Here is a 15,178-nt window from a genome sequence, read left to right on the forward strand (position 1 = left end):
AATGTGGAACGAACTCTTCACTTTGTCTTGTGCATTTGTGGTCAAATATTCAGGTAATAGAAGCTCTCAGAGATTCAGTTAGTGACATTTTATCATGAGATATTTGTCAATCCACTCTATAGTTTTTCAACATATGTATCTTACAGGCCTATCACAATATTTTGCCACTTGTTACACAGAGTCATAGAAAGTCAGAGAGTTATACAGCACAGAAACAGGCCCTTCAGCCCATCGTGTCCATGCTGGCTGTCAAGCACCTATCTATTCTCATCCCATGTTCCAGCACTTGGCCCGTAGCCTTGTATGCTATGGCATTTCAAGTGGTCATCTAAATATTTCTTAAATGTTGTGAGGGTTCCTGCCTCTACCACCCCTTCAGGCAGTGTGTTCCAGATTCCAACCACCCTCTGGGTGATTTTTTTTTCCTCAAATCCCCTCTAAACCTCCTGTCACCTTAAATGTATTGCCCCTGATTATTGACACCTCCGCTAAGGGAAAAAGTTTCTTCCTATCAACCCTATCTATGTCCTTCGTAATTTTGTATACCTCAATCAGGTCCCCCCTCAGCCTTCTCTGCTCGAAGGAAAACAACCCTAGTCTATCCAGTCTCTCTTCATAACTGAAACGCTCCAGCCCAGGCAACATCCTGGTGAATCTCCTCTGCACCCTCTCCAGTGCAATCACATCCTTCCTATAGTGTGGCGACCAGAACTGTAGACAGTACTCCAGCTGTGGCCTAACTAGCGTTTTATACGGCTCCATCATAACCCCCCTGCTCTTATATTCTTTGCCTCGACTAATAAAGGCAAGTATCCCATATGCTTTCCTAACCACCTTATCTACCTGTGCTGTTGCTTTCAGTGATCTATGGACAAGTACACCAAGGTCCCTCTGACCCTTTGTACTTCCTAGGGTCCTACCATCCATTGTATATTCCCTTGCCTTGTTAGTCCTCCCAAAATGCATCACCTCACACTTCTCAGGATTAAATTCCATTTGCCACTGCTCCACCCATCTACATGCATTCTTTTTTAAAGCTAGACAGAATCAGTGAAAATTTTCCCCAGCGAATACTCCACATGCCGACCAGTGCCTATGACAAACTGGGGTATATATTCCTCTCTGCATAAAGTTAAAGAATTTTTTTTACTGAACTGCCACTGGTTTTCTCATAAACATTGAGTGGAATAAGTTTTCCTTAACTAAAAGCAAAATACTGCGGATGCTGGAAATCTGAAATAAAAACAAGAAATGCTGGAACCACTCAGCAGGTCTGGCAGCATCTGTGGAAAGAGAAGCAGAGTTAACGTTTCGGGTCAGTGACCGAAGAAGGGTCACTGACCCGAAACGTTAACTCTGCTTCTCTTTCCACAGATGCTGCCAGACCTGCTGAGTGGTTCCAGCATTTCTTGTTTTTATTTAAGTTTTCCTTAACATTGCACACAGTGGGCTGAATTTAATCGGCAGTGGGGCTAGAAATGGACGCCATTCCCAACTGTCATATAGGCAGCTGCTCCACTGCAATCACGCAGTGGGTGGCAATTTTTCAAAGTGGAGACGCAGGCCACCCCCCCAAATCATATGGTGGGGGCGAGATGCGAATCACCGATTACAGCGCCAGAGTTATCTGGCGCCATATTAAAAGGCCTGCAAGCCCTGCATTCTCTTCTGCCTTAGATGTCATTGTCAGCTATGTGCAGCTTAAAACGTTGCCTGACTTGTTCCTGGAACCTCACCCCCCCACTCCCCCCACCGACCGTACCCCTGAGGAGGACAGCACAGGATGGCCGAGGCAAGATACATGGTGGTCTCATGGTTCAGTGATACCTCCCTGCAGATTCTACGCCAGGCTGCAAGAGAAAGGCGAGAGGTTCTTTTCCCCAGCGATGGCAAGAAGAGGTCCTCCCGCCTGACCAAGCAAGCCGGGGTGGAGATCGCAGAGGAGATCAACAGCCATGGGGTCACCCCCGAGAACTAGATGCAATGCTGACAGAGGGTCAATGACCTCCTGCTTTTGGTCAAGGTGAGTGCTCCATGCCACTCTTATTTCTGGGGATTGCATATGACCAAACAGTGGGGTGCATGACATGGGAAGGGTGGCACTACCCAGGGCGGCAGCGCAATCTTGGACAGGGAGATTGGAGTGCCAGTGCAAGAGAGTGAGGATTGGTTTAATCGACATACACATCATTTTTGGAGACCCACATCACACATGGTTGACATGAGCAGATCTGCACAGCCTAACCCACACACGTTTGTGTTCTCTCATGCAGGTCGGTCTGTGCAGGAGACCCCAGTCACAGGGGGACAGCTGCCAAACTCTGAGGAGGAGGACCACTCAGAAGATGCACCATCACATGACTCTCCTGCACCTTCCACTAATGCAGATACTTTCACCTCAGTAGGTAACCGCTCAGCTTTAGAATCAGGGTCACAAGCTTTTGAGAGCACTGTAAACGTGCCCGAGCAGCTGGCTGAGGCTGAGACAGCCGAGACCTCTGACTGTAGGATGACTGAGGGTGGCCAGGCCCATGCTGAGCTCCAGGAGGATGATGAGCCTCTGGTGTCGACAGCACAGGCATGCTGGAGTTTCAGACAGAGGTAAGACATCATCTGGCGGAGATGCCAGCAGCCATGAGCAGACGATGGAAGAGACCATCCATGCCATGGTTGTTGACATGTCTCAAGCATGTGAACACATGACTTCCTCCATTGAAAGGTTGGCGACCCTCATGGAGAGCCAGATCCCACAGATGCACGTGGACCTACACACCATTGCCTTGGCCATGAGCTTGATGCAGCAGTGGCAAGGCGAGAGAGGGACGAGGAGCCTGGAGACTTCTCCCTCCCCTCATCCTTCTCTAGTGAGCAGGGAGGTTCAAGTGAGCCTTGAAAGAGAGGAGGAGAGGCTGCCCTCTACAGCTGGATGCTACCCTCAGGGCACTCTGAGTGTGTACACTGGCTCCTCAGCCCCTTTGCCAGTGAGCCTAGCTCCAGCAGCCGAGACAACTGAGGAGAGTCCAGCACCAGTGCAGGAAACCCTCAGACAGCCAGGACCTTCCAGGCCTCAGAAAACCAGAGGATGCATCACAGGCCAAAGGCAACCTGATCAGGAGCCTGCCTCCAGCCCAGCTGCTGGCGCAGGGATCACACCACATAGGAGCACTCACAATTGTACGAAGAAGACCACCTAGCCAGATTTTGGGACTCACGGGTATAGGAAATATGTAATGTAGTGGTATAATTAAAAGTTTTTTTGTGAAAATCATTAGCCATCATTGTCTCAAAGCCATATTCCATTATGCCTTAATTGTGAGCTGCTGACTTCCCCCTTTTCCCAATACCAATGTGACCACAGCCCTCATTAACATATGTTCTCCCAAGGACACGAGTGCATTTTGCAGCTGGTCGCAAGTCAGGGAACACAAATGGAAAGGAGGCAACAAGGCTATATATATTAAGGTGAGCCTTCATTGGATTCTCTGTGAATAGACATCAGGGTGGCTGAAGCAGATAATTATGAGGTTGTCTCTTGCCTCCTTGTCATGTCTCTCATTCTGTCTGGCCTCCGGTGCAAGGTCTTCACCATCCAGTGCTGCTTGTCTCTCTCCCTCCTCCATGTCCTTTTCGTCAGTGGAGGAGTGTCACTCAGGCATCTCATTGTTATGTAAGGACACCCACCTCTGCAATGCTAGATTGTGCAGAGCACAGAAGACCACCACTATACACAAGACCCTCGCTGGGGCATACTGCAGAGCTCCACCAGATCAATCGAGGCAGCGGAATCGCATCTTCAGCAGCCCAATGGCCTGCTTGATGGTTACTCAAGTGCAGCCGTGGCAATTGTTGTACCTCTTCTCTGCTGTATTGTGAGGATTCCTCACAGGTGTAAGAAGCCAAGTGTTCCCTTGTAGCCCTTGTTCCCGAGAATTCATCCCTGAAGGCAAGTGGGGACCGGAAAAGCTATGGCACTGGGACTGTCAAAGTACAAAGGCGTTGTGGCTGCTTCCTAGGAAGCGGGCACACACCTGCAGGAAATGCTTTTGGTTGTCACAGACCAATTAAACGTTGATGGAATGGAAGCCCTTCCTGTTAATGAAGGCAGCTGGCTGGTCACTGGGAGCTTTGATGGTCACATGCATGCAATCTATCACACCTTGCACCTGGGGAAATCCAGCGATACCCCGAACCTGATGGTTCACTCGGCCTGACTGTCAGGGTCGGTCCAGTAGTGCACATAGTCAATGGCCCTCTTGAACTGGACATTGGTCACCTCATTGATGCAGCAGTGCGATACTGCCTGTGGGACCCCATACATGTCCCCAGTGTATCCCTGGAAAGATCCCGATGCTTAGAAGTTTAGTGCCACGGTGATCTTCAGGGCCACGGGCATTGGCTGACCCCTAAATCCCAGAGATCATAAATCATCGTGCAGAAGGGTGCATAGGTCGGTGACGGCCTCCCTGGAGAGCTGTCGGCCTCACTGACAATGGCGCTCGGACATTTGGAGGTAGCTGATCCGAGTCCAGTACACTGGCTGGCATACGTGGCCCTTCTTGGCATGGCCAGCTACACTTGCTGTAGTAGTGGAGCTTCACGGACAGGCGCAGCATCACCCCACAGTGGCCCTCCCTCCATCAGAGGCACTGCATCACCCCACGGTGATCCTAAAAGATAGGGTATATGAGATCCATGCCATGCCACAGTGGCCCTGCAGATTACTGTTGATGCTGAAACGACCTTGCCTTGGCAACTGATCTTTTGACAATTCTCTTGGCAGAGTCCAACCTTCCTAATTGTCGACCCTGTCTTCCGCCCCGGAGACCACGCACCCCCTTGCAGAGCCCCCAAGACCCCACACCCACTTGCAGAGCCCCTGAGACCTGAACTTCTTGCAGAGCTCCTGAGACCCCAAACCTCTTGCAGAACCCCTGAGACCCTGAAGCCCCTTGTAGAGTCGCCAAGACCCGAACCTCCTTACAGAGCCCCCGAGACCCCTGACCCCATGCAAAGCCCCTGAGGCATGGAACTCCTTGCAGAGCCCCCGAACCCCTTGCAGAGCCCCCGAGGCCTCAAACCCCTTGCAGAGCCCCCAAGGCCTCAAACCCCTGCAGAGCCCCCAAGACCCCAAACTCCTTGCAGAACCTTCGAGGCCCCGAAACCCTTGCAGAGCCCAAGGTCCTGAACCCCTTGCAGAGCACACAGCACTACAGTCCAAAAATGGCCTCCAAACCCTCCCTCTACTCCGATGCAGCAATACTCAGACCCATCATCTTCCTGCTACCAGGCCATCTTGCCAGTGGCAGGAAAGTTGGCAAATGGCCCATCCACCTAGAGCCAAATTGAGCCACTTAAGTGGCCAATTAAGGGCCTATTCCCACCTTTGCTGGTATTTTAGCAGTGCATGGGCATGGCGAGGGGGGCTGGGTGGGGGGTGCCCTTCACCACATAGGAAGACAATCAGGTAAACCCTGGCGGCCTTTGGTGGGCTTTGGGGGGTGGGGTGGTGGGCACTCTTTTTAGCGCATGCTTTGGCCCATGGAGGGGCCACCCCTGCGTCGCTGGCTGCCCTTATGGCAACGGTGCCACCTGCCCTCAGCGATGACCCCCCTCACCTGTGCCGGGACCTACCTGACTGGTCTTCGTGTCCCCAGACTACACTTACCTGCCTTTGAGGGTGCATAGCTATCAATGTGTACTCATGCTGCAGGTGCAGCCCCAGAAGTTATTACTGCAAGCGATAACACTGCTGAGCTGCTGGCCCCCTCATTGACTGGCACCTCTTAGGGACTGGCTGCGATCCTTAATAGGGTCAGCAGTCCAGGTGGTAGCCACTTAATTGGCCACCGCCGTCAAGATACGGCCCCGGGTCCTATTGACCGCCAAAGCGGGATTGCCCCCTAGCTTTTGGCCCCGCTGTCAGGACCCCTGCCGCCTATATAAAATTCCGGCCAAAGTTTCGAGTGCTAAAAGGAATTAATGTAATAAGTACTTGCTTGAATGAACTCTGATATTAATTTATGCCATAACTCTCTGGATTTGAATTCCTAACTTCATGCAAAAAAATAAAATGTTTCATTTCACCCTTTTCTTGTGAAGTGTTACAAATTCTTCAAATTCATATATTCTCGAACCCTATGGATGAGAAGAACAAATTCTGCTGCATAAAGAGAAAATTGTCAGCCAAGAGTAGAAGTCAAATTTTCCTTTTAATTTCAACAATCATAAAAATATTGGTCAATTTAGAGTTCATCTCTTTGCCATAGATGCGATTTTACTCTTGTTGCCCATCAAGGGTGATGGCACACACTGGGATACAGTTCTTTCCTGGCTCCCCCAGTTGGTCAATATTCACGTGAACTGAAACTGTGACATTAGGCAGGTGATCTATGCGACAACTTGTCGCTGAAATCCTTTCCTTATTCTCCCCTGCATTTTCCAGCTGAAGTCACTGAACAGTAATCACAAGCAAGAATCCAAACTTGTAGACTGTGGAAAGTGACTGAACAGGACTGTACCATTCAAGGCTGCCAGCAGATTTTGATTAATTGTTGCTGCAAGTGTATCTGGACAAAGGAATTTCCTGGTGATGATCTGAAATTGACCCAAGTAAAAACAGAAAATGCTCTAAATACTCAGCAGGTCAGGCAGTATCTGCAGAGAGAGAAACAGAGTAAATGGCCAGGATCTTACTGGCAGGCCATGAGTCCCGATGGTGGGACCAAATGTGGATCCCAAGCCTGCGTGGGCAAACGGCAGGACTGTGGTGGCAATTAAGGATGGCAGCCTGCCTCTCCACACAGCTGGCCAAATCAGAGGGTCGGCATCAGCAGTACCACTGATAAAGGTGGCCACTGCTGACGCTGCAAGGACAAGGTGGAAGTGCTGTCAAAAAGTTGGTAAGGGATTTATTTCTATGCCAGGGCCAGGCAGGCCCCAGTGATTGGAGGTGGCATCAGGGCCATGGAGGTGGCCATTACTGCTGAGGGCCCAAACTTCGGGACACAGAGCCACAGGAAACCAAGGCCTCGAGCCCGCCTACCTGAAGAAGCCGCTGGTAGGCCATGTTGATGCAGCTGGAACGGGGCCATTCTGACTGACCTGGTAAAATGGCCATTAATAGACCAATTAATTGGCTGCCCATCTCTGCTCAGCAGGCAGCTGAGCTGCTGCTGTTCCCGCTGTTGGGAATATCCCCAGGTGGGAACATTTTGGGCTTTCCCTCCCAAAACCTTTTGCTGTCATTTTACCAACCCTCCCGCTTCCCAGTCTGTCTCCAAAGCCCTGAGAAAGGCCGGGCCAACATTTCAGATCGATGACCTTTCATCAGAATGCAAACCTTGACCCCTTCTAGATACCAACTCACCAGCAAGTGGCAGTAGTTCCACCTCCCTTCCCCGCTCCCCCCATTTACTTTATTAACATTATGAAAACTGCTCATCATTTTGAATTCCAAAGCATTTCTATTCACTCTTGGTTAATATTCTGTGGTTGTGGCTGTCCCTAATTTTAAAGATGCTTTTTAACTTATGTAACATTAGGGTTTGGTCCATGACTCAAAATGATCTACCAGTTTTTTACTGGTAGCTGCAATGGTAGCTGTAGCTCACAGTTGAAATGCACCCCCTTTATATTATGGAATAAATTCCTTGGTACCAGGCTCAGGTTTAGAAAATCATACATGCACATTTATTTTAAAGTCACTGTTGAAAAGTTTATGCTGATTCATTAATGATTCTATCGATGATTTGGACATGAATGTAAGGGGTATGATTAAGAAGTTTGCAGATGATTCAAAAATTGACCGAGTGAATGAAGAAGAAAGCTGTAGACTGCAGGAAGATATCGATGGACTAGTCAGGTGGGCGGAACAGTGGTAACTGGAGTTCAATCTGGAGAAGTGTGAGGTAATGCATTTGGGGAAGGCTAGCAAGGCAAGGGTAATACACAGTAGGATACTGAGAAGTGTAGAGGAACAGAGGGACATTGGAGTGCATGCCCACAGATCTCTGAAGGTGGCTGGACAGGTAGATAAGGTAGGAAGAAAGCATATGAGATACTGGTCTTTATTAGCTGAGGAATAGAATATAAGAGCTGTGAGGTTATGCTGGAACTGTATAAAACACTGGTTAGGCCACAGCTGGAGTACTGACTGCAGTTCTGGTCATCGCACTATAAGAAAATGTGATTGTGCTAGAGAGGGTACAGAGGAGATTTACAAGGATGTTGCCTGGACTGGAGTATTTTAGTTATGAGTAAAGATTGGATAGACTATGGTTTTTTCTTTGGAAAAAGGAGGCTTAGGGGAGACCTAATTCAAGTGCATAAAATTATGAGGGGTCTAGATAGAGTAGATAGGAAGGCCCTATTCCCCTTGGTTAAAGGGTCAGTAACTAGGGGGCATAGATTTAGAGTAAGAGATAAGAGGTTTAGAAAGAATTTGAGGGGAAATGTTTTTCTCCCAGAGGGTGATAGGGATATGGAACGCACTGCCTGAAAGGATGGTAAAAGCAGAAACCCTCATAACATTTAAAAAGTAATCTGCAAGCCAATGGACCAAGAGCTGGAAAGTGGGATTAGGCTGGATGGCTACTTGTCGGCTGGCCCGGACACAATGGACCGAATGGCCTCCTTCTGTGCTGTAAATTCTTATGATTCTATGATTAACTTCCCTAGTGGCTACAAAGGTCCTACAGGCCAGTGAATGAAAAACCGTTGATGCTGCATATTTATTTTGCTGTCAGAAGTTGTGCTAAAGTAAAAAATATGGTAAAGATGAATACCAAGCATTACTTTGACAAGAGTCTGGATGAGTTCTGTTCAGAGTGCAGCCAATATTGAGAAGATGGTTGGGTATAATGAATGCTGTCAGAGATAGATTTATACAGGCTAAGCTCACTGAACAACATTCTTGGGAAGTCTGAGGAATAATTAGGTGAAACCAACAGAATGATCTTGATATGACTTAATTTAGAGCTTCCATGAACTGTGAAACAGTACTAAATTGGAAAAACAAAAAAAAAATCTATTTAATCAGAAAAGCTTCCCAGCTGAGAAAAGCTGAGATCCAAAAACTGGTCCACCTCATCAGCAAGTTATTGCACCATTTTTGATTAAGTTAGTGCATGTTTGAGATATTTAATTATTCTTTGTGGGAGTCTCAATAGGCCAGACTTACAGGTCAAGGAGTAAATTAATAACTGATATCACCTGAGCAGCTGTCTGCTGAGATTGGAGAACTGAAGTGCTCTTCAAATTTATCTGTGGTATTGTGATGTTGTAGCACAGAGAGGATGACCAGAATGACCTAGAATAGTGCAGATTCTTCTGAGTTCCTGATCTCAGCCACACTGCTGTAGGAAAGCAACACACAAATGCCAGGTGGTCTAATAGAGAGTTGGAAATTGGAGAAAGCATTGGGACTGGGATGGTTTTCTTACTAGCCTGGGAATAGATTACTCATCCTTCTGACTATGTTAGCATGAAGTTTGGGAAAATCAAAAGAAATTGGTTGGGAAATAGAGAAATTCTTATTCTTGAACCTTGGGAGACTTTCACATAATGTTACATAGTATTTACAGCACAGAAACAGGCCATTTGGCTCAATAGGTCCATGCAGCATCTATTCTCCCACCAGCTTCCTCCCACCCTTCTTCATCTCACCCCATCAAATATCCTACTAGCCTTTTTCCCTCATCCATCTTCTGCTGTTTGTGGCTCCTAATTCTGCACGTGGAAACATTTTCTCTATGTTTATCCTATCAAACCCTTTCACAATCTTAAAGACTCCCTCAGGGGTCATAGTCATGTCAATGGTGAACGACGGTGGTCTATGCATTGATCCTTGTGGAACACCACTTTTCAACTTTTTCCAGTCTAAGTAACTACCTTTAATCCCTACTCTCTGCTTTCTGTTCTGTAGACAGCTTTCTATCCATTCTGCTGCTTGTCCCCGATTCCACTTGGCCTGACCTTAGTCATGAGTCTACTATGAGGTACCTTATCAAAATCTTTCGAAAATCGAAATAGCACATGAACATAATATTACAGGGACTGTGCTTCAAAAGTACTTCATCGGGTGTGAAGTACTTTGGGACGTCCTAAGGATGTGCAAAGAGCTACACAATTCTTTTTTTTCTCACACATTCTAACGACCGCAGTTTTTTTTGTACACAGAGTAAATAGTCACAGAACTGTGAAACTGCTATTGTAAAGAAAGAACTTTAATTAATCTCGGAACTCAACATATATCTCAGAAATGAATTGCGTTCGAGTACCGCCACCATTATGTAAACTAACAGCAGCAATGCAGTATTTCTTGCACTGAAATAGTTACAGGTATGAAGTGTTTATACCATTAGTAGAAGCTGTTCTAAATGGAATGGATTTGATGTCCTCAAATTGGTCTGTATATAAGAAATACTGCATTTTTATTTTGAGTAGCCATATGGTGCATTTCATTGAAATGCTTGTCTTTTGTTTAATTTCTGCAGTTTGTCAGCCAGGATTCTTTAAGTCCTCACCGTACAGCCCGGCCTGCAGCAAGTGTCCACCTTACAGTTATACCTATGACAAGGGATCAGTTTCATGTCACTGTATGGAAAACTATTTCAGAAGAGATAATGATCCACCTACGATGGCCTGTACAAGTAAGTATACTTTGTAACCCATGCAGTTATTTCTGTGGTTGAAATTTACTCTACCATTTTAAAATAGAACATGGGAGGAACCATTTGAACAAACCTAAAATATAAAATGGCCTGGCCTCAGTTACAGTGTGCCACCACTTTTTACACTATGATTTATAAATGTTATGACAATAGAACTTCCAATTGGTGAACACAAACACTTAATATGTTTATATTACATTCCTATGTATGGTGTTATTACAGACATTAACCCTAAAATTTGGAAATGCTGCAGTTCTTTTTTCTGCACTCAGATTTTGTAAAAGCAAAGCAGCAAAATACATGCCAATATTGAAAATCTTGCCAAAAATAGATGAAAGATTGTTTCACCAGTCATGTGAAAACTCAGCACCTGTAATCTGAGTTTCAAAATGACATCAATCTGTGTAAATCTTTCAACACCAGCTCATATTTATGTGGTGCCTTTTTGGCATTTCACAGGAGGGTTTATAAGCAAAATTTGACACTGGTCATATAAGGCAATATGAGGGTAGCTGGCCCAAAGCGTGGTCAAAGAGGTAGGTTTTAAGGGTGTATAAAGGAGGAAAGGGAGCTAGAGGGACAGAAATGTTTAGGGAGGGAATTCCAGAGCTTAGGGCCCAGGCAGCTGAAGGTATGACACCAATGGTAGGGCAATTAATATCGGGGATGCTCAAGAGACTAGAATCAGTTAAGCACAAATATCTTGGAGGGTTTTGTGGTTGGAAGAGATTACAAAGATAGGGAGGGGTGAAGCCACGAAGGGATTTGAAAACAAGGATGAGGATTTTAAAATTGAGGTATTGCTTAAATGGGAGCCAGTGTAGGTCAGTGAACTCAGGTGTGCCGGTGAACGGGCCTTGGTGCAAGTAAGGTCAAAGGCAGCAGAGTTTTGGATTACCTCAAATTTACAGATGGGAGAATATGGGAAGCCAGCTAGAAATGCATCAGAATAGTCAAGTCTGGAGGTAACAAGGGCATAAATGAGGGTTTCAGCAGCAGATAAACTGAGGCAATGGCAGAATCGGGTGATATTATGGAGGTGGAAATAGGTGATCTTAGTGATGGCATAGTTATACAGTTGGAAACTTGTCTTGATGTCAAATATGACATCTGGGCTAAATTATCCCGCTCCCACAGAGTTGGGCTAGGAGTTGGGACCATGAGTAAAATTGCAAAATAGCGCATTGGCGATCTGAACCGACGCGTTTCTGCCTCTGAGCAATCTTGCTGAAGGTGGGGTCAACACTGCAGAAGCTACCTGCCCAGCAGCAGCAGGTAGCAAATTAGGCCTATTAATGGGCAACTGGGAGAATGTTCATGGTTCCATTAGGATCTTCCCGATGGTGGAAGGCCCCGCTGAGGCTGAGGTGGCTGGAGGTGGCTTTCAGCAGCACTCTGCGGGAGGGGGCAATGGAGACCTCGACTCTATCACTCCAGCACCAACCCACTGGGATGCTAAGCCACTGGAGGCTCCCCCCCTCTAGAATGATGACCTGACAGCTGTGGCCATGTGTGAGTTTTAATTTTTCACAATGCTGTGGAGAGTGCCTCCATTTTGAGGTGCCCTCATGGTCTCCTGCCCATCTCACCAGCACCCACATCTCCCGGTGGGACAGCTGGCCGGTCATAGCTGTGGGCCCATCTACTAAACCCCTTGCTTCCCTGGTCCGCCTGTCGTCTTTAATTGGAAGAGGCTTTTGGAGGTGGCTTCTTAAGTGGTTACCTCTGGGAAGATTGCGATCGACCTCCCACCATGGCCACTTCCGGGTTCCTGACCCAGAATCGAGGCCGTGTCAACCAAGAAAATTCAGCCCTCTGGTTCAGCCTCAAGCAGTTGCCAGAGAAAGAAATGGAGTCAGGAGCTATGAAATGGATTTTGTAGCAGGGACTAACGAAAATGGCTTTGGTCTTTCCAAAAATTAATTGCAGGTGTCATGCAGAATGAGGCATATTAATTTTGTCATATGAACAGTGATTTTAAACTGCTGCTGGAGCGAGGAAATGACTTGTTAAACAGATCAGACATGGCTGGAAGAAACATTTGCAGGCTAACAGACAGTGCTTGGAGGGACAAAGGGGCTATTCCCTGCTCCAATTTAACCCACAATGGACTTTGAGCACCAGGTATTGTGTGTAAGAAGAGACGTTGCAAGGTCGACTAAGACAAGAGACCAGCTAGTCACATGACTAACCTGCTTGGCAACCTGGTTTTACTGAATTGTACAAAGAGTTTGGACAGAAAAAAAAACTGTTTGCTCCTGGAGTGAGAAGACCTCTCCTGTCTCCTCCCATCTCTTTCTCACAAGCCTCTGGACCCACTGAGGACACATGAACTTCAAGAGAGAAAAGTCTCCTACATCAAACAAGGTTTAAGAAGAATACTGGGCCCCAACAAAATGCAAGACCTACCTACAATGAAAAACTTTGAAGAACAGTAACCAAAACCATCTTCAGATATTGCCTCAAACTTTTCCACTTTCTTTCTTTTGCTCTTTTCTGTCTCTATCTGCATCTGTGTATTGCGAATGCATGCCAGTGTGGGCGCATCACATATCCATAGGCGTTAACCAAATTAGAGTTTAACTTTAATAAAGTTCAACCTTTTTTCTTTAAACCTAAGAAAACCTGTTTGGCTAGTTTATTTGTCTTATAATTGGATGTTAGTGAACAAGGATTCACTAAAGGGGAGCTGAAAAAAATGGTCTGTTTAAAATTAAACCGTGTTACGGTAAGACCAGGCGAAGGCTGAGAGGGAACCCTAGACCCCTTTCTCACATGGTCGTAACAGGAGGACGTTTCTGCTGATCCAGTACTGGATGTTGGACAAGCAGTCTGGTAATTTAACAACAGTGGAAGAGTTGACAGACGTGGTGGTGAGATAGAGCTGGGTGTCATCAGTGTACGTGTGAAAAATAATACGTTTTCAGATGATGTCGCCCAGTGGTAGCATGTAATGAGAAGTAGTAGGGGGCTAAGAATAGATCCAAGGTGATAATGGTACGGGAGCAGGAAGAGAAGCCATTGCAGGTGATACTGGCTATGATTAGATAGATAAAAATGAAACCAGACAAGTGCAGTTCCACCCAGCTTGATATTTCGCTGATATTGACAGCCCTGAGCATGATACTACATTAAGGAGGGTCTTTGTTTCAGATAGTAATCTGGGCAATGCGTTTTTGAATGTTGAATGAGAACAGGATCAGCTGTGGCAACCTCCACAATCTTAGTAAGGCCTGTGACACATCATCTAGGTGCACACATGAAGAATAGCTACATGGACACATAGCATTCTGTGCTTCTCTGGCTGAGCCTGGTTCAGTAACTTCAGGAGAGGTAGAGGGAGAAAATCGGGGCCACATTCCAAGCATGAATTTAACTGACCAAAAGCTGTACTAAGCAAGTTTTTATATATCTACTACAAATTCCTGCTTGCTTTTGTTTATCCTCTAATCATTATAATGTTTAACTTATGTCAATAATGATAAAATAAAGGGCAGATCAAACCAAGTGGTACTACTTCAGAGACTTGAGCACAAAATTCTAGCCTGACAATCCAGTGCAGTCGTGTGGCAATGCTGCACTGTTGGAGGTGCCATCTTTCAGATGAAATGCTAAACCAAGGTCCACTCTGCCCTCTCGGATGAACATAATCGACCCCATGATAATATTTTGAAGGAGAACAGAGGAGCTCCCCATGGTATTCTGACCAAGGGCGGCACAGTGGTGCAGTGGTTAGCACCGCAGCCTCACAGCTCCAGCGACCCGGGTTCAATTCTGGGTACTGCCTGTGTGGAGTTTGCAAGACACTCCCTGTGTCTGCGTGGGTTTTCTCCGGGTGCTGCGGTTTCCTCCCACATGCCAAAGACTTCCAGTTTGATAGGTAAATTGGCCATTATAAATTGCCCCTAGTATAGGTAGGTGGTAGGGAAATATAGGGACAGGTGGGGATGTGGTGGGAATATGGAATTAGCGTAGGATTAGTATAAATGGGTGGTTGATGATCGGCACAGACTCGGTGGGCCGAAGGGCCTGTTTCAGTGCTGTATCTCTAAACTAAAAAAAAACTTATCCCACAATCAACATCACTGAAAAAACAACAGAGTTTCTGGTCATTATCTTGTGCTGTTTGTGGAACTTCGCTGTACACAAGTTGGCTGCTGCAAATTAGTTGCTTTCATACATTACAACAAAGACTCTGTGGCTCTGATAGTTCCCCTGAAGGGAGCAGGGGAGGAAGGATTTCCAGATGGGATACCTGGAAATATGGATTTCCCAGACATTATGCAAAAATTACTGCAGGATGTCTTTTAAATATTTTTCAGCGTGTTTCCCACTGCACAGCCAGATGAGTGGGATATCTGCAGCACAAGGCCGCAGCTGGGAGCACAGAGGTCAAAGGAAGGAAGGGAGGGAGAGATCATGGGGTGGGGGTGTGAGTTCACATCAGTAAGGTGGAGATTGTGAAGGTTGGGGGGGAGATCTTGGAGCTCGGTGGGTGGTCGTGGAAG

The 15,178-nt window shown here is 46.5% G+C and overlaps 1 protein-coding gene across 2 annotated transcripts in view; it reads left to right on the forward strand.

The window, feature by feature from the left end:
* Positions 1 to 15,178, forward strand: part of LOC137369368 (ephrin type-A receptor 5-like) — a 389,228-nt gene that overhangs the window by 206,005 nt on the left and 168,045 nt on the right. For both annotated transcript variants that reach the window (XM_068030470.1, XM_068030471.1), the window contains exon 4: positions 10,494 to 10,649. In XM_068030470.1, the coding sequence (XP_067886571.1) occupies positions 10,494 to 10,649 (156 nt within the window). The remainder of the gene's footprint in view (positions 1 to 10,493; positions 10,650 to 15,178) is intronic.

The sequence above is a fragment of the Heterodontus francisci genome, chromosome 4, assembly GCF_036365525.1.
Source record: "Heterodontus francisci isolate sHetFra1 chromosome 4, sHetFra1.hap1, whole genome shotgun sequence".
NCBI classification, from domain to species: Eukaryota; Metazoa; Chordata; class Chondrichthyes; order Heterodontiformes; family Heterodontidae; genus Heterodontus; species Heterodontus francisci.